Source organism: Mus musculus, chromosome 8 (genome assembly GCF_000001635.26).
Source record: "Mus musculus strain C57BL/6J chromosome 8, GRCm38.p6 C57BL/6J".
NCBI lineage: Eukaryota > Metazoa > Chordata > Mammalia > Rodentia > Muridae > Mus > Mus musculus.
In genome coordinates, this window is record NC_000074.6 from 104,226,534 (window position 1) to 104,249,497 (window position 22,964).

At 49.3% G+C, this 22,964-nt stretch overlaps 1 protein-coding gene across 9 annotated transcripts; it reads right to left on the reverse strand.

Moving 5' to 3' along the window:
- Positions 1–157: 157 nt before the first annotated feature.
- Tk2 (thymidine kinase 2, mitochondrial) lies at positions 158–22,059 on the reverse strand. 9 transcript variants are annotated; one of them, XM_006531233.4, is made up of 11 exons: positions 21,868–22,041; positions 21,114–21,151; positions 16,852–16,926; positions 14,583–14,636; positions 12,211–12,300; positions 10,239–10,312; positions 4,627–4,715; positions 4,012–4,091; positions 2,680–2,760; positions 1,671–1,818; positions 161–1,580 (listed from the first exon to the last, which is right to left on the reverse strand). In XM_006531233.4, the coding sequence occupies exons 1-10, from the start codon at positions 21,998–22,000 to the stop codon at positions 1,720–1,722; spliced, it is 813 nt and encodes a 270-aa protein (XP_006531296.1). In that variant the 5' UTR covers positions 22,001–22,041; the 3' UTR covers positions 161–1,580; positions 1,671–1,719. The 9 variants fall into 9 exon arrangements, 7 of the variants coding, with proteins under 7 accessions (NP_066356.3, XP_006531296.1, XP_006531297.1 ...); NM_021028.3 differs by having other exon boundaries at positions 158–1,818; positions 21,868–22,025; XR_003947322.1 differs by lacking the exon at positions 10,239–10,312.
- Positions 22,060–22,964: the final 905 nt, after the last annotated feature.

Here is a 22,964-nt window from a genome sequence, read left to right on the forward strand (position 1 = left end):
TAAAATATAACCTGACTCAAAGAAGAGAGGGAGAGTGAAAAGGAGAGGGAGGGAAGAGGGAGAGAAAGAGAGAGGGGGAGAGAAGGAGGGAGGGAGAGAGAGAGAATATGGATGAATGAATGAATGAATGAATGAATGAATGAATGAAAATGAATTTACATCATGGTTTAGCTGTAGAATTTTATTGGCTACTAGAGAGAAAGAGAAACAGCACATTTCTCCCCAAAACAAGTGTTCTGGTAGAGCAAAGGGCAAGTACTAGACTGTTCGTTTGCAAATTCTAAAGATGCCCCCATGAGTACTGCTGGTTCAAAGTTCCTGCCTTTCTCAGGTTTATCCATTGCTGGACTGCAGGTGCTGATGGACAATCTCCCTGGATGCTACTCTTCATACTACCAAAAGGGCCAAGAATTGGTCCAAACAGAAAGGACCAAGAGCTGGACTCTTGGCCCTCTTTCTAGCTCCCAGGCAGCTAAACAGGGGAGCAGGGCTCCCCTGCAGCCCCCTCCCCAGCCTGTGCTGTGCTTCTCCAGGGTATACGGTCATCATTCCCCTGTATCATCTGTGTCCAGTCTTTTCCAGATGCACTCCATCCATTCTAGAATGTCAAGAGCAGCAAGGCTTAAATTGTCTTTGTTGGCAAACCATGACTTTCCAGTCTCACGGTCCTGAGGAATGGCCGGCCTCTCTTGGTCATGACTGATTCAAGTAACAGCTGCACCTTCAGTGCACAGTTACGGCTCAGCAAAGCTAAGGTATTTTCTGATCCAATAGAGATGACTTCTTCATGCTCGTGGTCCATGACATCTGCTCAGATGGAAAAACACTTCAAAGGAGTTAAGGCCACTGTCACTCTCCCTGGAGCAAGGGGACACTGCTCCTCACACAAGGACAGGAGAGAGTGATGGGGTCTTGGAAGCTCAGCTGGCTGCCCTTGGCCTCGCTCAGCAAAGGGTAAAGTGTCCAGGTCCCATAACCCCCTTTTTTCTGACACAAAACGACAGGGAACTGGTAGAGTCTGGGGAGGACTCATCCTCAAGGACTCTGGCACCAAGCAGAGGCCGATCCAGGAGTCCCCAGTGGACACCGAGGTCCAGGTGACAAAGGAATGGATAGAGGTCACAGTACCCTCATACCAGGACACCCTGGGCTCATGCCAAATAAGAGAGGTGTGCCAACACCTAGTGATGTCTGGTCTCCTTGAACTGGCCCGGTACTGAAAGATGATGGAATTCACAAACTGTCCACTCTTCTCACAGAGGCGGGGGCTGGTGCTCAGAGCAGCAGGGCGGTGGGGAACAGCTTAGGAGGAGGCAGCCCAAACCAGGTATCTGAATGGTCCCAGCTCCCTCCACAATGCTCTGGCTTGACGAGTCCCCACACCTCTCTGGGCTTCAAATCCTTGCCTGGGGTGGAAGACTGCTCCCTCACCCATGAGGTGACCTGATGCAGAGGATCCAGAACAACCCCAGGGATACAGTCAGTGATTTTAACACAGGGCTTCATCGTTAGGAAGCCACCAGGAGGGGCACCAGGAGGGATGTATGCTGCAAGCATCTGACAGACAAAAGCCATTTGTACTGCAGTGAAAAGACCATTGAGAAAATAGATCTGATTAGATAACAGACCCTCCTAAGAGTAGATTCTTCCAAATGCTCCTAGCAGCTAACCTGGCCCTGGCTGGGCTGTTCCTGGCGCTGTCTTGTAGATCACTCAGTCCTAGGGTCCATGCTTCCAGTTCTCTGGAGTTAATATCCGGGCCCGGTTTTGTTCAAAGAGTTCTAACATTTTCTCCAAGTTGTGGTCAGCCTCAATCACCTGGAAATAAAACAAACAGGTCACAGGCTGCACTGGCCATCTCCATCCCCACTGGGGAGGCAAGAGGCTGAGAGGCCAAGAGGGTCAGAACCACACACTCTGGCTCCAGGGCAACTGACACTCTCAACCAGATTTCCACATCCCACCAACAATGCCTTTTCTTTTCACTGAGACAGGAGTTGGGGCTCTGCTGGGGGCTAAACCCGGGGACTCCAATGTCTAGACAAGTTCTCTGCCACTCTGCCACTTTCCCAGCCCTCTCAGGTTTGCTTTTCACAGTGAAGGAAACAATAAACTCTGAAAGTTCCCACAGTGACATGTCCCTTATCACCTGTCTCTTAGCACCAGGATGTCTCTGTGGCCTACAGCCCAAGGGCATAAACAAAAGCCCATGATCACCGGCTGGATGTGAGACGGCCTCAAGTACACCTGCCTGCCTGAGGAAATTCAGGAGGAGCACACTGGGGCACAGGACACACAGTAGGACATATGGATAGGTAGGACACACCAGCACTGCTACATTGGCCTGCAGCTTGGAGGCAGCAGGAGCGTGGCACTTTTACACCTCAGCAGCTCCTGAGGTGCCACTGTGTGACAACTGAGGACAACCACTGAGATGCCTTCAGAAGATGCCCAGTCACCTAACTATGACGATGGGTGACGATGGGCTCCGTGTCACCCACTGAAGAATGGACACCATCATCCCCAAAGGTCCAAATGCAAACCCAGGTCCAGAGTAACTGAGGACTTCTTTGTGGTGATGATGAGTACGACATGTTACTAAAATAACTAGCCTCCTCAAGTCCGAGTCCCTCTGAGTCTCTGTCCAGGTGACATTCTCTGGGAGGGACAGTGACTTACCAGAACAGGGGCTGCAGCTGGGAAGAGGCTCCCGTTGACCAGCCACTCCTCGTAGAGGCGGTGAATAGCATGGAGGTATTCCTGCCATGGAAACACAAGGGCTGTAGGGAGAGGGGAGGGGGGAATCCCACCCACCAAGGGTCTCACAGGGACAGGGCGGGGCAGAATTCTCAAGGACTATTAGGAAGTGACATGAACAGCCTGGACTCCCCCTGGTACTAGAGCCAAGCTTGTCCTAAAGACCTTGGCAACCCCTTGGATAATGGATTGGAAGAACTCCAGACATGGCATTTCTAAATGCCAAGCCTCATTACAGCACAGCCCACAATGCTCCATCCTCTATCACTCCTGTCTTTGAGATTTCAAACGAAGTGCCCAGAGCAAGGCCTAGGCCTTCATGGCTGGGATGTCTCTTGTTAGTCCAAAACAAAACCTGGCTGAGCTTAAGGGATCAGACTGGTCTTTCAGGTCTCATCTTTTTTTTTTTTTTTTTTTTTTTTTGGTTTTTCGAGATAGGGTTTCTCTGTATAGCCCTGGAACTCACTTTGTAGACCAGGCTGGCCTCGAACTCAGAAATCTGCCTGCCTCTGCCTCCAGAGTACTGGGATTAAAGGTGTGTGCCACCACACCTGGCTTTTAGGTCTCATCCTAGGTTCAGAGCACCATGATGTCCCAAAAGAGCCTGCCCCTATCTATCCTTCAAGGACAACTGTGCACATAAAGTACTCACACTCAGTCCAGTATTAACTAAGCAACTGCTAGGTGCTAGGCCCCAGGACACATGTTGAAGACAGAAGAAATAAAACCAAAATCTAAAAGTGTTTATGGTGTAAAGATAAATGGGAACAAACTCTGCCAATATGCTGTTCTGAGGGCTATCACCATAGGAGGCCTAGGGGCAATGTAAGGAAGGCCAGGAAAGTGACATCACAGCTGAAGAGAAGCTACTATGCAAAGGCACATTTGTCTAAGTCCATGGGGTGTGAGTGCATGCATGTGCGTGTGTGAAGACAAGCTACTGTACAGAACAAATGAGTATATACACAGTGGGTGTGTGGGGGGGGGGGGTGTGCCTGTACGTGTGTGTGTGTGTGTGTGTGTGTGTGTGTGTGTGTGTGTGTGTGTGTGTGTACATGGAGGTGCAGAGGCCTGAGTCAGGAAACATAGGAAGTAAAGTGGCCCTGGGACCCACAAGGGCTCCAAAGCCATAGAGGAAGCCTGAGCTGCCTCAGTCGTACTTCCTGGGTTTTGCTCCAGATAAGCGTGATAGTGTCATGGTGGAGGAAAGGAGAGGGCTGGCAGGATGAGGTGGAGGTGGCTCTGGTCTCTTACCATCGGAATGACTTTCTCCTCTTCCCGGCACCTCATCTTTAATCTCTGGTAGCAGATTTCGGGAGTGGTTCGCAGATAAACTGAGAAGTAAAACCACAAGCGACTGAGTGCTGTGCTCCTGGTGTGGGAGCAGACAAGGGCAACACAGGCCTGGGGTGGAGCGTGCAGGAGCCTCACCAAGCCTGCTCAGTCTGTGGGACCAACAGGATTCCCGACCCTCAGGCCCCAGTCCCCTTTCTTGTCCTCAGCCCTACAGTATCATCATGAAGCTTAAAGGAATTCCATTCTTAGACAGGGTCTGGCAAGCCATTGGCTTTAGCCACTACTCAATTTCTGTCCCTCCCACACAATACTGAAAAGCCATCAAAACAGAACAAATGGGGGCCACCAGAAGTAGTTGACCCAGAAGAAGGAAGTTTAAGGAACCAAGGCCAGAGTTCCTTCATGGACAGAAGAACCCCCTAAATGCTGCCTGCCTTGGTGAGCTGTGATAGAGGAGGCATCACAGGTGATAGGTGTCCCTGCCTTCTGTCGATCCAAGGTAGAACCTCCCAAGTATACCCCAGCTGTGCCCAGGGAAGCCTCCAGGTAGGGGACAGAGAGAGACTGTCTTACCTATCAGATCAACAGAGACATCAATGTTCCTGACGATCCAGTCAAACCACTCAGACAGAATCGCGTAGTCAACCTCGGGCATCTTCCCACTGCAATCAGAGGTCAAAGATTTTTATTCACCCATGTGCTGTGTCATTCCCCCAAAGGACTAAGGGGTGGCTTTTGTTTGGAAGGGCAGCACCAAGAGCATGTTGCATAGTGTGGTCCACAGATGATGCCCACATGGTACTGCCAGGACCCTGAGCATCTGTCTGTCTGACCTTCCACCACTGGGAGATGGGAGCTGGCCCCAGCAGTGACTGATGGAGCCTACTCTGGAATGAACTCCAAGGAGACAAAGCATCTTAGTCTGCCCTCTACACGTGGAGACATCATTCAAGTTGGGAGTGGATCAGCCAATCATTTTCACTTCTAGAACTCATTCTCTGTGAAAATGCTCATGGATGCTCGCCATGCACCACTGTTCAGCATTGTGAGAAATGAAGTCTTGATCTATCTCTGCAGCAAAAGCACACAGTAGCTGAAGGATGATGTAGGAAAGTCATACGCAGACAGGGGAAAGACTCTGAACTTGATGCTGCTCAATGGATACAGGAGGCTAAATTGTATGCATATGCCTCAACCACACAAAAAACATATGTCCTCATTTGAAAAGATACACAGAAATGCTTGCAGGGCTTCTCTCTGAGCTGCAGACTGTAGACTCTTCCTCCTTGGCTCTTTACTTTTTAAACTTGAGCAAAGTATCAGTGCTCAGAACAAGAGTGAGGCGGCACTATTACACAGTTTAAATATTAAGACTAAAAAAGCAATGCTGGGAAGAAGGCTCAGTAAATAAGAGTGCCTACTCTGCAAGCATTAGTGCCTGAGTTCAAGTCCCCATAGGGAAAAAAAAAAGCCAGGCATGGCCCTGAGCCTCTAAACCCAGCCCTGTGGTGCTGGGACAGATAGAGCTCCTAGACCAGCAAGTCTAACCGAAAGCAAGCTTTGGTTCAGTCAAGGACTCTGTCTCAGAGAAGAAGGTATAAATGTGATAGAGCAGGGACTGTGTCCTTATCTGGGCTCCACACTTGTGTATAATGAGCACACATACACGCTGGGTTCTATAAGCGAGCAGGCTGAGCAAGCCACTGGGAGCAAGCCAGTAAGCAGCACCCCTCCACGGCCTCTGCATCAGCTCCTGCCTCCAGGTTCCTGTCCTGCTTAAGTTTCTGCCTGTTCTAACTGCTTTTGATGCTGAGCTGATCCATGGAACTGTGAGTGAAATACTTTCTTCCCCAAGCTGCTATGGGTCATGGTGTTCATTAAGCAATAGTAACCCTGACCAAAACACAGAGAGTCCAATTCAACTCCTTAGCTGAGCCATGGACAGTCCCACTGTTCACCATACTTTGTACCATGTTTCTATTTAGTTCAGTTGAAAGTACCTGATGCTCAAAAAACCAAATCAAAGGCTGGTTGAAGTGGCACCTGCTTGTAATCCTAGCACTTAGGAGGCTGAGGCAGGATGATCTCATGATTGACACCAACCTGGGCTACATAAAAATTCTTAGTTCCAGATTAGCCTAGGCTACACAATAACACACTATTTCAAACAAATTAAGACAGAAACCTGATACTTAAATACACTGTTTCCTCTTCTAGCCCTGTGTTCCAGCAGAGCCTTGCCCTCAGTCCCACCTGCTCTCCACTGCATTTGTTGTCCTCCCTGAGGGGCTAACCTGGATCCCCCGTGTTTCTGTGGCCTGGCCTCCTGGTTCTGGGGCTGGGCAGGGAGGTAGGGAGGACCTGCCCATTGTTCCCATGTGCCAGGTGAGTCAACGCCATGTTCCCAGCTGCACCCACTCCATTCCTCTACCCTGACCTTAGGAAAGGAAGACCAAGCAGTCTTGTAAAACATTTGCTCAATCCCTCAGCCACAGAGCTTACTACACAACTGCCTGCGTGGCTTCTTTGGCCATAACGCTTCTGTGCCACCTTTAGCTCTGCATTGCAGCCCAGTGCACACAGCTCAGTTCCTGTTTCTGAGGACAGCATGAAAGCTGACCTTCCTCTTCAGTAATCCACACAAAGCTCTCGGACTGCTAGTGATGTAACTGAGCTCACTCTGCCTTCCTACCTCACCAGAAGAGGTATGTCTCTCCTTCGCAGTTACTTGTTCAAGATCCCAAAGGCAAGAACACGGAGAAATTTTGCTTTGAGGAAATGTAGAACACCAATTCATATCTGTGGGCTTCTCCAGAAACCCAACCTTTCAATTACAGATTGCAGAGCCAGGCCCCCACCTCCAGATCCTCAGCAAAGGGTCTAGGGATCCCTGGGGAAAAGATGAACCTGGCACTGCCAGGTCAGCCATGACTAGACCCGTCTATGAAAGGGCTTTCCACCACTGCACATTAGCAAGCCATGGGCAGCACAGGAAGTGGGGAAGCATACCAGTGCCCAGCTGAGCTTCCACAGGTAAGAACCAAGACATTTTAGTCCAAATACAGGCTAAGGATACCACTAAAGCTAATTCTGCATTACAGAACCAGCTTTCAGGCTGGAAACAAGTTGACGGCTCGTATACATGTTTGTCGTAACTCTATTTTATCCACCATGAGAACCTGGCGTGTATTTCAAGCCCTAAGGAGCAAATAGATATTCAGATAGCTATCAAGGGTGATGTATGCTGGTCACTGATGCCCAAACTGCTTAACTGACACAGAACACATTGACGGTTTATTTAGTGGTGGTTTTTCAAAACAGGGTTTTTCTGTGTGGCCCTGGCTGTCCTGGAACTCACTCCGTAGACCAGGATGACTTCAAACTCAGAGATCCGCCTGCGTCTGCCTCCAGAGTGCTGGGATTAAAGACGTGCACCACCACACCCAGCAACCCTGACAGTTTTTTGTTTTTAAGAAAAGCCAGGTACCTATCCAATCGCCAGCCTGAACAAATACGTTTCTCTCCCTGCTTTAGGGCGCTGGGCTCCATCCTCCATCTTGCTGTCACCCAAGGCACGCTTCTGCCCCCAAGTCCCTAATAAACTGCAGTTTGCACAGTCCTGGATCTATCAGCCTCTTTGTTTTTTCAGCACCTTCTACCTAAGGTGACTAATTCTCGATGAGATGGGAACAGGAGGTAGAAAGCTCTAGACAATTTCCTTTCTCTATAGCACCCCCTGTGAGACACCGGTGCACTGGGCATGCTGGAGTTACGAGGAGAGTGACCGTATAAGAACCCCAAACTCCCTTCTCCTCCTATTGGTCCTCTGAAGCTCTGATCAAAACCCTTTTCACTGTCAAAACAGAAAGCCTTTGGCTGACAGCTGCTCCACTCTAGACCTGGACAAAAACCTGGGACTCTTTACCATAGAAGTGTAAAAACCCAACCAGCAAAACCTCAGGTCCCACGTGTGAAATGGAACCCACAGGCTGAGTACAACACAGAGGAAACCCTGCACCATAAACCCTCAATCCCAAGGACAACTCTCAGAGCTCAGTCTTGTTCCCAGGACAGAAGGCCAGGCCTCCCCGGCAGGAAAAGGGCTAAAGCATAGGGATGCAGGAACCCCTGTAGTTACGCAGTGGCTGCCCTCTGGTGGACCTCGTTTACATCACAGTCCTCAACCAGAAGGTGCCTGATAAACACAGAGAGCCCTGGGCGGCCTCAGTACAAGGGGACTTGCTCAGTATGGTAATAGAGGGCATGAGTAAAGCCAGTGTGGAGAGAGGAGGGGCTTCAGTGGTGCCTGAGGGATGACCTGAATAAGAGAAATCGGAGCCTCTCACTATTCCGCACACCTTGCTTGCCCCACTAGCAAGATGTAGATAATTATCCTTTGTCTTGAACTGTTTGCTGCTTCCACCTAGGAAATGGAGTTAGCTGTGTACATAGATTTAGTCTGAGAGGATCCAATGCCTTATTCTGACCTCCATGGGCACCAGGCACAGACACACAGACACACAGACACACAGACACACAGACACATGAAGGGCTGAGACAGAACCATAAGGACAGCTGTGATGGGAGGGAGGGGTCTGGGAAGCTAGGAACATTCTGTACAAGTGTCAGGACTGCCTAAGAAGTGGCAGTGGCACTGCAGGCTCAGAGCAGGAAGAGGTGGTAAGAATCGGGCACTGACAAGGACATGAGGACAAGATACATGGCTATGAAGATGGAAACAGCTCAGAAAAGGCTGAAACTTCAGACCTCAGTCTGCAACCTGTTTCCTCTAAGACCCTCCCAAATTATCAATAACCTGAGCAGACATTAGGCCCTGCCCACACTGGAGCCCTAAGCCCGGGTGGGCACCTGAAGCCTTCCAACTGTCTAGATAACTGAGGACAGAAGCTATACACAGCATAAGCACGGGGCAGACTAACTGCTCTAAGCATCCCAAATCTCCATCTTCCCAGAAGCTTGCATTGTGCCATGGACCCCCTTGGCCCTCTCGCCTGCCATCCCTAGGCATGGGACCAATGGGATGTGGGCAAGGGCGGAACAACAAATGTAAGCATGCCGCTGTGTGTCCACTGGGACTTTTGCCCTATGCCACACACATGAGATGACAGGGCCTATGCTTGCTTCTGGTCCCAGAGGGGATGACAGGTGAGAGGAAGAGAAATGAGTTGCCTGGACCACCTGGGTCAAGTCCATTCTAGTCCAGCCCACTCCCAGGCATTTTGCTAAGCCCAGCCAAGGTAAAAGGAGCCACTTGGCTGACCTCCCAAACTGACCTGGCAATAAAGGAAGGTGGCTGTCACTAGTGGGTTGGTGGTTGTTACACAACATTATAAAGCAACCGAAGCTCATCAATACTGTTGGTACTCCGAATCTGTCAGGTAACTAGGCAACTAACTCCACCAGCAATAGTTTAGGGCCAGGGAGACAGCTCTGATGGTAAAGTATTTGTGCTACCATGGGGAGCCGAGTTCAGCTGCCAGATCCCATGTAAAAGCACGGGCATGAGGCTATCTGCTTGCAATTTTAGCACTGGAAATTAGAAACAGGCAGATCCCTGAGGTATGCTGGCCAGTCAGCCTAGCCTAGAAGCGATAACTAAGAAGTGAGCAACCCTGTCTCAAAAAGCACAGTGGAGGGCTGGAGAGATGGCTCAGGGATTTGCTACTATCTCAAAGGACCTGGATTCAGGTCCTAGCACCCACATGGCTCACAACCATCTGTAACTCCAGTTCCAGGTAATCTAATAGCTTCTTCTGTCCTCCATGATCACACCTGGAACACATACATATATGTAAGCACACTCATACCCATAAAACTAAACAAACCTAAAGAAAAAATAATTAAAGTAATATAGATACTTCCTGAGAACCAGCACCCAAGGCTGTCCTTTGGCCTCCACATGCCTACATATCCACACCTATGCACTCACACCTACACACCCACATCTACGCACCCACACCTATGCACTCACACCTACACACCCACACACCCACACCTACATACCTACACCTACACACCCACACCTACATACCCACACCTATGCACTCACACCTACATGCTCACACCCACCTACACCTAAACACACATATACATATTAATATATATACACAAACACACATACACAAAATCAGTTAATAAATGATGGGCTATACAAGCTACAGTACCTTCTATACAGGTTTTCTACAAAAATGTATCTTGCGCTGTAAATTGACCTTTCCATCAACCGTACAGGTGACATCTAAAGGAATGGAAAAAGGGATTTACTCTCAGGCGAGGAGGAAGGTACAGGAAGCCCTGAAGAACTTGCCCCAGTCCTCTTACGGGTCCCTTCCATCTCTGCTGGACAGAGACTGTGAGGGAGGACAACAGTCAACAGAAGCCAAATCTGCCATGAGACTCACTGTGTGTCTCCCTCCACCCTGACCTGAGCCATCCTGAAGTTTAGAGGACAGAGGACAGTAAAGGCAGCCATGTGGGGGCCCAGGGCTGCCAGCAGCCCCACAGTTGCTCTCACAGGAGAAGGGAGACTCACTAGGATATGGAACACGTTGGCAAAGCTGCCCCGCTGACACAGTCTGGTGAGTGGAGCCCTGAGCCAGGGACCTGGGTGTCTGAAGCAGAGCCCCAAAAGACTAGGGTTAGGGAGGCACTGCCTGCTGGAACTGAAAAGTACTCTGACCAACAGAGAAGAGGCTGCACATCACCTTTCTGCAAGTTGCTCACACCCTCCATGGATCATCTTTCCCTTCGTCTACTACGTCCTTTTGGAGAGCAGGAGGGACCTGCCCATCCGACACCTAGTAGACAGTGTGACCCAGAGCACGTTCAAGCCTACAGCCCACTCGCTGCTTACCTCCCGGCCTCCTGGCTCTGCGCACCCATCTGTTTTCCTTCTGTCCCTTCTGCACGTGCTGCTCCTATCTTTCTTTCCCATCTGTTTCCGGCTCCCTCTTCAGCCATCTCTCTCCTGCTGAGTCCAGCCAGCTCTGCCTTTGCCTCCTTAGCAGATTTCAGCCCACATCCCATAATATTCACAGATCATCGGATATAATTTAAAATGCCCACTTAGGCAAAGCAGAGCAAACCAAGGGGAAGGTGCTAACTGCAGGTGTTCTGCTCTCTGTCACTTAGGAAACCATTGGAAAGGACAAATTCATATTCTTCTAAAGATTCTATTCCCATCTGTCAATTTGTAAAGATACAGACTGATGTCGACAGAAGAATGACACCTACAGCTGCAGGGAGCCACACTTGGAGCCAACTGCTCAGCCTAATGATGGTGCTAACGTAACTGGCTATAGGGGTATCCTGTCTCCTACAGGGAAAGGGTCTACCTGTGTATAAAGCTTTTCCCATAGGTAGCAACCATGGTCACCCTTGCCACCTGACCTCCTAAGACAACCTGCTCCTGCTAATGGAAGGACCTAAGTATCGCTGTGTGTCCTGTCCTGCCCCAACACCTGGTTGTGACCCAAGGTGAATCAGATTCTTTCGAGAATCTGAAAGCCAGACCTCACAAAGGTCTGCTCTCAAACAGGTAGACACGCAGAACACATATCCAGGAGTCCTGCACAGCTGGATAAAGCAGGCTCCTAGACCTTAGCCCCAGATTTCCTGACTCAGTAGATCTGGGGAGGAGATGAGAAATGTACAATTCTAACAAGCCCCCAGGTGACAATGATGCCCCAAGCCAGGGATTCTGTGTTAAAGGATGGTCAAAAGCTGGAATCACTCAGCTCTATGACAGGAATCTCACTTGTGTGCATGCGTTGGTATAATAGAGAAAAACCACCGGCCTTCATACTTTCTAGAAGTCAGAGAGAACTCAAGGCTTGATATCAAGTAAGACAAGGGTAGTAGTTTAGATGCCTGAGACTCAAGGAGACACTTCACAGACCATAAGTACAGTCTCAGAAGGTTGCATTGTGTGTGTTATCCTTAGCAACTTTTCATCAGATTACAGATGTGAGCTCAGGATGGCACCAGCACAGCCACCTGTGAGGACAGGAGACCTTACTGAAGTCAGAAGACTGGACAGCATAAAGGTCCAAAGGGACATTTACTATGATGTCCCTATCTGACAACACCTGAATCTGAAGGATGTTTATAAGGTTGAAAGTGAGACCTGTGACATACCTGAGGGCGCGTGTGCTGGTCCAGCATGGTGAGCTGCACGTACGTCTGCAGTGTGAGGCCCCATCGGCTGGCATCATGGTACATGAGGCTCTGCAGGGAGGAAAGCAAAGCACTTTGTGTCCAAGTGGCAAGTACAGGCAGGGCCCAGGTCTTGAAGTCCGTGAAAGCCATTTCAGGAAACCCACAGGGGCAGGGCTGAGGCCAGAGATGTACTCAGGACAGCTGTAGGAATCTCAGAGTAGGTGGACAGAGACAAATGTGAACACAACTATAAGAGAGCCCCCTAACAGCCAGACCAGGATGTGCTGCCTGAGGAAAAGGCACTTAGACACTCATAGTTGGCCTTTGAGTTTCCCTGTGGTCTGTTCTCTATCCAGCAGCCAAAATGAGCTTGCTAACATCTCCCGTCTAGGGACTTTGCATTGGGTGCAAATCAAATCTAAACCCCCATCTGAACCACAGGCCCTAGAAACCCACCTTCATCCACTTGTCTCTTACCCTTCTTTCTCTGGCCAATCAGCTTCCAGGCACACAAACTTCCTTAGTGCTCTGCAAGCATGCCAAGCAGGCCCCCACCTCAGGGCTCTGGCACCTGCCTCTTTTACTCTTCCTCCAGGTGCCTGCAGTGCCCCCTCCCTCACATGTAGGTCTCTGACAAATGTCGCCTTCATAGAGATGCATTGTCCTACCTACCCTGATAAAATAGAGGCCAGCCCTCAATCTTCTGTCACCTACAGATAAAAGCACTTCCTGCTGCAGTCTACTCTCTAGTAATTCTAGTAATCTTTTGCTTCTCTCTCTAGGGTGTACGTGTGCATATGCACGAGTGTGTGTGTGTGTGTGTGCTGGTGTGTGTTGGACGGATAAGGATGGGGTTCTGTCTGGAGAGAAGAGGGAAGACCGAGTCTTATTAAACAACCAGGATGGTCAGGAACTTGGGGTTTTCCTGCCTCAGCTTTCACGGGTGGAGAGATCACAGGCATGTGACAGGACGCCAGCTTCCTTTCTGCACTTCCGCACTCGGTGCTCAGCACTGAGAACTAAAGGCTTTCCTAGTTATGGGTCAAAGAAAATCTCAGCAAAGTCAGAAGCTGGATGACTGCGGAAACAGGCGACTTTCTGCATCACGGAGCCAGCGTGGTGAGCCAGTAACTGTCACACAAGCAGCAGTCTTGTGTTTCCAACCAGCAGAAAGGAGTGGAAATATATCTGATGATGGTGGTGATGACGATGATGATGAAGAGATGGTAAGGATAACACTTGTTATGCGACCTTCTGAGACTGTACTTCTGGTCTGTGAAGTGTCTCCTTTAGTCTCAGACATCTAAAACTACCCTTGTCTTACTTGATATCAAGCCTTGAGTTCTCTCTGGCTTCTAGAAAGTATGAAGGGCAATGGATTATCTCTGTTATACTAAAAGATGGCTGACAATCCATCTTCTTCCACATGCACACAAGTGAGATTCCTGTCACAGCTCTGTGCGATTCCTATTTTAAAACTGTGAGCTTCTGTCTTATCTAACTAGCATCCTTTCACCTGCTGTAGCTCTCCTCACAGCTCCTGTCACTCGCCACCACATTCTAATACCTGTCTCCTTCATCTCCACAGTGGATGTTAGGGCCAGGAGACCAGAGGCTTTATTAAATTGCTCAGTGTCCTAGAGTGCGAAGCAGTGTTGGCCACATAAAAGGTATGTAATAAATCCTGAGTGAGTGAGCAAGTGGGTCCTAAAGCCGGGTTCCAGCAGACACAGTGCTGTCTGCTGTGGGCCTGAGTCTAATGGACTCTACACGTGGTATTGCCGAGGTACTGCGAGGCACTGCTAAACCTACATGACCAGTTTTCTTAGCTGAGAAATACTAAGCACCCCATACCATAGCACGGGAGCCCAGGACCACAGTCCTTCTTCATCCCCTCTGGTAGCATCTGCTTTCTATCAGTCTTTGTTCAAGCAGGCAGCACAAAGCTTTCAGAGTGTAGGAGGGAGAAGGCTCATGCACATTACAGTCCCTGGCTCTCTAGCCCCACCTTGGCAAGGAACATGGGTAGCTCCAGGGTAAACCACAGGGATCCATTCCTCGGTAATGTAAAGCCCAAACCCAAGTCAGAGGCTCATCGAGAAACCTGGTGACCTGGAACAAGTGCCAAGGAAAGCTAAGCCACTTGGAACCTTGGAGACACCTCACGGGAGGTTCCTGGGCTTCGTGCAAACCCACCCAGGCCTCAGAAATCCCTGGCTCGCCATTCCCCTTTCCTCTGAATGAGCTAGAACAATGGGGACAGACTGGCTGTGCTGGGCACAGGCCTCAGAACCAGCACTCCTAGGCACTCACAGGGAAGCTGGCATTTGTGCAAGAGACAAACTACTCACCAGAGGGTTATGGCCATGGACATTTCTCCACTTGAGCACAGGCTCCATTAACACCTGGAAGGAGAGCAAACGTGTGACAGCATGCCAAATCTAGAATACAGGCAGGCAAGCACTACAGACCAAGGGTGGGATGAACCCTTGAACGGCCACAGCTCCTTCTAGGTGGGGAAGTCCTTCCTGTGACTGACTGCAAACTGGCTCAGTCTAGAGGGGAATAGGCTCGGTGAAGTCAACCAAGCTCTTCACAGCTTGGAGACAAACATGGACAGCATCCCTGAAGCTCCACAGCCTTTGCTGGGACTGGCCCCGACACACACTACTTGATAGGTGAGGACTCTCCTCAGAGGTAGATCCAATTGCATGAACATAGAAACTGACATACAAGATGAAATTCGTGAGCAAGATTGGCTCTACCATTATGGAGGCCAAGACCTCTGTGTCATGACAGGTCGTCTCCAGCTTGGGTCCCAGGGATGCAAGCGGCAGAGCTCAGTCTAGGTCTAAAGTCTGATAACAGAGAGATCACTGGCGTAATGTTAAGTATGGGGCTGAAACCCTGGAGCCTGGGGCCTCTGGCTAAGTCCCTAAGTCCTAAGGCTGGAAAGCCAGCAGTTTGGTGTCCCACAGCAGGAAGAGGGGGGGAAAATCCTTTTCTTTCCTTTTTGTTCTATCCAGGACTGTGGCCAATTATATGACCTGTTATATTATATATTAGTAAGGCTGCCAATTTACATATCGGTCTTCTCCAGAAGCACCCTCTAAACGTGTATAGAGGTAACACTTCATCAGCCCCCAGGCACAGTGCTGCCTCCTTGTTCCTGGGGTTGCAAGATCCCCAGCGGATGCCTGAAGCTTCAGGTACAACAAGCCTAACACTTGCCATGCTTTTCTTTCCTATGCTAGACAGCAGGATGGCTTACATGGGCGGGATGAGATCTCTTTGGGTACATCGTACAACAATGCAGAACTTAAATACATCCCAAAGTTTCTACTTAATACTTTAGATCCTGGTTGACCTCGGGTAACTGAAACCACGCTGAGTGGGGGAGGCTGCTGCAGTCGTTAATTCTGGCAAGCTGCCACCTAAAATTAACTATCACACCATATAAATTCTATAAGCCAGTTATCCTTTGCTTCCTCGCCTCAGCAGAGATAACAGTGCTTACCTCAGAGGGTTGTTAAGCAGATAAGCATGGAATCAATTAGATATGCCATAAACACTTAACACGGTGCCTTGGATCATTTTAGCTACTGCTGCGGCTACTGTTGCTAACTGGCCCCAAGGTCTACAGTGAGGATATAAGCACTTTTCAAGTTCTGTTCAGAGGGTCACCACTCAAGGCCGGTCGCTGGGTCGCTGATGATCGATGAGACATCATCCAACACTGACAGCCAATATTAACTGCCATGAGAGGTCACAGCACCAAATCTGCACAGGGGATGTACCTGGAGGGAGATGGGCCAGAACTCCCAAGTATCCTTGCCCAATGGAGTCACACAAGACACACTCAATTTTCCCAGCAACAAGTTGTGACAACACATGTCAAGTACTGTCTACCAGGAAAGGTGACCTAGGCCTGGAAGCTCAGGGGTCACATAACTACACAGACTATCACTGCCTGGCACATTCCAAAAGCCCAGCTCCCCAAGAAGCAAGCAGTTGTCCAGGATGATCCATACTGTTTGCATCAGCAGCCCCCACACAGAAAGTTCCCTTCTCAGACAGGAATGGTGGGAGCTCATGTACCACTGCATACAGGGGCCACAAGCCACATGCAACCACGATGACCTTGAAGCTTGACCACAGATGCGCCTCTTCTTTAAGGGGGCTGTGTCCTCACTTGAAAACAGGCCGAGCTGAAGTGCATTACTAATCTACTGGACTGAATGTATACTGCCTTGGCAGCACGGTATAGTCAAACAAAATCCGGAGTTGAGAAATCATGCCTTGGGCATTATCTGGGAGTCCAAACTGAGAAAGCTGTAAACACTAACTGAACTCCAGGCCCAGGGATTGAGTATCAAACACAGAATGTGAACAGTCCATTCATTGCTTTAACACTGACTTCATGTTGACATGTTAATTGACATCAGGGCTGTCTTACAGCTCCCCCTGCTTCACTCCACGAGGCTTTAAAGGCACCGGATCAGACGTGCAGCTCACTGGCAGCTCGCATCAGCCTTCTGCTGGACAGGGCTCTCTGTGCCCGGTATAACTTACTCCACTGAGGTGTTTCGGGTTCCTACAAACCCACTGTAAGAGCCTTACCTCGACGTCTGTTGTATTGGAGAAGAACTCCAGGCATGTCGTCTTCCCACTTGCAATATTGCCCTCAATACAAACCTGGCAGAAGACAAATGTACATTAGGCATAGAGATAAAGCACGACAGAACTAGGCTCAGGTGAATAGCCAGGTTCTTGGTTCGGGCCAGGACTTTGAGAGGTAAGCTAAAACCCTACCTTGGGAATCCCCCAAGGTCCCACCACACAGTATCAGCATCCCTCATGCCGCACCCTCTGACAAACCCATGTGATCCATCCACACCTGACCCGGTCCCGCTTGTTCTTGTTTTAAATAAGCTAGGGGTCAAACCCAGAGCCTCATACATACCAATCAAGCTATCTGCCCCTGGACTACATCCTCAGCCCAAACAACACACCCTTCTCCCTGCCACCTACGTCACCTAAACTGCACACAACTTGTCTGCCCAGTCAAGTTCTGAGCCCTTCCCTAGATCCACCCTTCACACTGTTCTGTGTTAGTATAAAAGTGTCCCATTTCCTTAACCTGACTTTTATCAATGGCTTTGAGACTAAAAATCGCGTGCATGCCGTCTAGGATCCAACTTGCTGACTTGTACAGAGAAGCCCTCAATCGATATTTTGGTTTTGGCTCCAGCAGATCACGACAGGTGCACAGTTCAATCTAAGACAGATTGCTCCTTCAGAACCTTCTTGCACATCCTCTGGGTCACACAGAGAAGTGCCTACCCTACCATATAGCAAGTAGCCTGTTGCTCCACACCCTCGCTAGAAGTTACCACCAATACGTGGTGATTTGACAAGGCAGTAAACCAGGCAGGTTTGAGTCTTTCAACTGCTTGAAGGCCTACTATGAGCCCAGCACATCATATGGAAAATCTGGTCCCAGCCTCAACAGTGTTCACAGTAAATGTGAGGGTAGCAAAGAAAGTAACAGATTACAGAGATAGGAGGCTGTGCTGCTGTAGGATGCAGGCAGCTTGGCTCAAAGTTCTGTGTCTGTGCCGCGGCTCAGCCCACTCTCCCCCAGAAGCAGAGTCCACTCTCCAGCCACTGTAACTGGCACGGGTGAGCATCTTTCTCTGGTGCTGGGAATGGAACTTACCTGATGCTTGCTAAGCACGCGTTACGACGGAAATCCACCCACTCTCATTTTTACTTTTTAGTTATTTAGAGACAGAGGGGGGCTGGAGAGATAGCTCAGTGGTTAAGAGCACTGGCTGCTCTTCCAGAGGTCATGAGTTCAATTCCCAGCAACCACATGATGGCTCACAACCATCTGCCATCTGTAATTGTATCCGATGTCCTCTTCTGTCTGAAGATAGTTACAGTATACTCATATAAATAAAGTAAATAAGTCTTTTATTTGGGGGGGGGGATGTATGTGAGTGTCTTGCTGTTGCCCAGGATAACTTCAAATTCTCCAACCTCTCACCTCAGTCTCCTCAATGCTGGTATTACAGGCCTGTACCACCATACCCAACTCTACACCTTTCTTTTTAAGTAACATTTAATATATCAAAAAAAGGAAGTTAAACATTCTCATTGTATAGGTGGTCTCTGTGAGTTCAAGGCCAGCCAGGACACAGTTGAGACCCTGTCAGGGGAGGAGCAATACAATAGTAATGATCACCGTAACCCTACAGAACTGCCAATCAATTTGGATGTTTAATGAAAACCAAGGACAAACAAGTAGCATTTCTCCTACTCCTAGAGGGAGACCTCGCTACTCCTCTGTACCTCTCAGCTTACCCCACAGCTCTCCTGCTGTGATCCCTACCATCTCACCCTGAAAGGCAAGTCGGACCACAGTGCGTGGCAGTGCTACGATCTGAATGCATCCCCTAAAGTTCACAAGCTGGAAACTTAGTCCCCGGTACAACAGTGTTGAGAGATTAGACCTTGCAGAGAGATTGTGTGAACTCCGCCATCAAGAGTGACTGGTGGGGGTTAGAGAGATAGCTCAGTGGTTAAGAGCACTGGCTGCTCTTCTAGAGGTCCTGAGTTCAATTCCAAGCAACCACATGGTGGCTCACAACCATCTGTAATAGGATCTGATGCTCTCTTCTGGCATGCAGGTGTACCTGCAAATAGAGCAGTCATGCACAAAGAGTGACTTGTGGAGGCGAATTCGGGAGTAGTATTGTGGAGGTAGGGCAGTTATCAGTGGATGGGTTCCTGATAAAAAAAGGCATGATCTGTGGAGTGGGTCTGGTCTTGTCTTCTCTTCTCTTCCATGGGATGAAACACATATGCAGCCTCCAGCAGATATTAGTCCTTCAACCTTGAACTTTCCAGCCCCCAGAAACACGAAACAAATAAATTTCTACTCCTCAAAGGTTACATGATACACCCTTTAATGCCAGCACTAGGGAGGCGGAGGCAGGAGGATCTGTGATTTCCAATTCAGACAGGGCTACGTGGTAAGACAGTGAGACCCTGTCTCGAAAACTTAAAAAATAAATAAATAAATTAGTAAAAATTACACAGTTTATGGTGAAGTCCTTTGGTGACTCTGACGTTGGCATCTAGCCCAATTTCTCTGAACACTTCCAAGCCTCCACTATCTAAGGACAGACTATAAAGCCAGCCTACGGCTCTCTCTACATTCTTACAACTACAGTCCCCTCTCCTCTACCTCTCAGGGGGCATCAAGGCTTCCCAAGGCTGCACAGAGTCCTGAGTCCCCTCCTCAAAGCCCCAAGCTCACTCACTGCTTTCTAGATTCACTGATGTCCTTTTTACTGTCCCGTCTGTCAGGTTACCGTGCGCAATGCCAATGGCTTTGTTTTCAAGTCTCATGGTTCCAGCCCAGCGCCTCCCACACAAAAATGTACTTAAATGGCTACCCTGAGCCTGAGACCAGGCTCCACACTACCACTTTCTACAAACTGCTACTGTACACCCAGGGGTGCATCAGACCATATCCAGAACAGGTCCAACACTTGGCAAGGTTAGCTCAACAATTACAAATACAAATTCTATGTCACTAGCTATCCATATTTTCTTTCTCTCCTTCATTCATTTTATTTATTTATTTTGGTTGTTTAAGACAGGGTTTCTTTGTGTAACTCTGGCTGTCCTGGAAATCCCTCTGTAGACCAGGCTGGCCTTCAACTGAGAGAACTGCCTCCCGAGTGTTGGGATCAAAGGCCTGTGCCGCCACCACCACCTTCCTCCTCTAACTTTTTAGATGTATTTTATATGGATAAATGGTTTGCCTGCTTGTACGTCTGTGCTCCAGTGTATGCCTGGTGTCCATGAAGAGCAGCAGAGGCGGGGTCAGATCCTTTGGAATTGGAAGTAAACAGTTTGTGGGCTGTCACGTGAGTGCTAGGAACAAAAACCTGAATCTTCTGTAACATCAACAAGAGCTCTTAACTGCTGAGCCATTTCTCCAGCCTTGAAAACCAAGCCTCCTCTTCCTGTGATGTCACTCCTGCTTCCCAGGGACACGCCTTCCTCCTGACTACCTCCACTGCCCCACCAAGGGGTACAGGAGGGCACACCTTCCACCCTCCAGAGGCACTAAGGTGCTCCAGCTGCCTTCTCCCCAGCCATCTGAGCTCAAGGCTTTCAGCTCCCTTACAGAAACGGGCCCTGACCACTTGGGAGTGACACACAACTGAAATCCCAGTGTTCAGGAGGGGTCGAAGCCGAAGGATCACAAGTTTGAGGCCAGCCTGGGGTGAGATGATCTCAAAGGAAGAAACTGAACCCTTGGGCTGGTGGTAACCAAAATACTGCTGCAACATTTAAACCTGTCTAACTTGCACTTCCTTTGACCTCACAGCCCCAACCCCCAGAGCCTGCCTGTCAAGCACCTCCTGACTGAGGCCACCCTGAGGTCCCTCGTGGATTCTCTGGTCTCCACTAGACAGCAGAAGGAAGTGAGAAGAACACTTCCCCCCACATCTGGGCGGGGCAATCGGCAGTGAAGCAAATAGATGCAATTTAAGCCGTTTAGATGGCTCGGTCAGCATCTTTGGCAGTTCACAAACACCTGAACATGAGTGCTTACTACCTGAATGCAGCTCGAGGCCCCACTCCCGCCCGTACACACAAGAAATGGCTAACGGTGATGGAATCTAAGGAGAGGAACCGGGCCACAAGAAGGAAGAGAGATTTGTGACCCTGGATATCGTCTTGGGTTTGGTTTTTCACTGTGCGCACCATTGTTTTTGTTCTCCGCCTCAAAAAAAAAAAAAAAAAAAAAAACAAAACCAAACCGAAATTACGCTGGAGAAAGCATGCAAAGAGAAACTTACCACTGCTTTTTTCTCCTTATCATTTTCTCTATCTTTATCTAAAAAAGGAAAGGAAATCGATGTTTCAATTATTCACTCTGCTCTGTGCTGACCTGATAAATGACCACACAGTCATTGCGTATGCGTGTTCCCTGGCTTACAAAAAATGTTTGCCATTCTTGGGACTCTCTACAGTTGGGTCCGTATGTGTCGCTGTACTGGGCCCAGGCCCATGTGTGCTTGCTTAGTTTCCTTTGCTCGGTACATTCTACTTTCCGTTTCACCTGGATTGTGTGCTTAGGATCTTCACAGCGCACCCAGGGATAACCTACACTCTGAGAGATTCCAAGGGTTGGGACCCAGGCTGTCTAGGCCAAGACTGGCAACACTGCCAACCCACCTGGCAGCAGCAGCCCGAGGCCAATGAAAGCTATGTCACCTGGCTTCCATTTCCGAAGAGAAAGATCCGCACTGCCAGCAAGAGGAGAAAGTCGCAAGCCTGAACCCGCCCCCTAGGTCCGCAGACACCTGCATCCACTAAGAGCTGATTAAATACAGCTCGTGCCCCAACTAGCCACCTCCCAAGCCTAAAGAATCTGACAATAAAAAATAAAAATTAAAAAAATGGGCCGAGAAGCCGCGTTTGAGCCCCACTAAGTGCCGATCCTGACAGTTCATTAGGGTCCCACAGTCCCCAGACCCTTCCTGGGGACTAGCAGGTGAGGGGGCGGGGTTCAGTGTGGCCCCTACGAGGTGGCACAAAAGCACTAGTTACCCGGAGGCCAGGCGCGGCGAGGTGCCCACAGCGGCCCGGCGCCCGAATCGAGGCTCCCGGGGCTCCCGGAGCTCCCCGGGCCCACGCTACGCAGGGACCGGGCAGCCCAACTACGCAGCGACCGCAGCAGCATAGTCCCTGGCTGATGTGCAAGTCCTACTTCCTTCCGGTGCGTCCTGGAGCCCCGCCCCACCCCTTGTCCGGCCCCGCCCCTTAAGGGATCCGCTAGTATTTCTCCCTCTAGGCTACACCGAAGAGATTCAAAGTGAGGATTTCCCCACTTACAGACCGCAGAATGGCCCTGACCCAAGTAGATTTAGAGAATGGATGGCATAATAATGCCGGGGACTGCTTAGTATATCCGATTACTTCCTTGGTTGCCGGCTCCATCCACACCTCGCACCGCCTACTCAGGATGTCCTGTATTTTCCTTCGAAAATACTCTGCAAGTAGACCTTGTCAAACTTGGGAACATTTTCCAAGCTTGTCCTTGGGCTTCAAAGGGCCCTCCTAGGTTTAATCCCCACCATCACAAAAAACAGTGTGAGGGACACAGGTGAGAGGGCCGTGAAAGCCATTGTTCCCAAATGTTACAGTCTTTGACATTTTCAACGTTTGGATTTTAATGTTCCTCGGGAAAGCATAACGAATATCTCCCCTGAATGAACAAAAAAGGGATAAGAAAAAAAGCATGTAAGGCCAACTTGTAAGCAAAAATAAGCTTGGGTACTATAATTCACCCATTCAAGACCAATAAGCCCAGATGTTGCCGCCTTGACTGTATATGGGCAGTTACAATGCGTGTAAAGAAGATTTCCACTTCTTCCAGGTGGCAAGATGCTGGCAGTCGTCTTGGGCAAAATGAAGAAAGACATTTTCTGGGTTTTGTTTTACTCTTTTAGATCTGTAACAAAAAAGCCATCACCCTAACAGGGCTTCCTGTTTATTTGCTAGGCACCTAGTAAAGGCAAATAAAATCTTCAAATTCAAAGTCGACAGTTGTGTGTGTGTGTGTGTGTGTGTGTGTGTGTGTGTGTGTGAGCGTCTTGGGGTGAGATTGTTGGTAACTGTTGATCAGATTCAGCCAAATGAACAGA

Excerpts from the sequence above, each read along its gene's own strand:
- Tk2 (NM_021028.3), bottom strand. The coding sequence starts at position 22,000 with ATGCTGCTGCGGTCGCTGCGTAGTTGGGCTGCCCGGTCCCTGCGTAGC. Across the intron at positions 10,313-12,210 it reads ACCAGCACACGCGCCCTCAG|ATGTCACCTGTACGGTTGAT; the intron begins GTATGTCACAGG and ends CCATTCCTTTAG. Across the intron at positions 4,716-10,238 it reads GTAGAAAACCTGTATAGAAG|TGGGAAGATGCCCGAGGTTG; the intron begins GTACTGTAGCTT and ends CTCTGATTGCAG.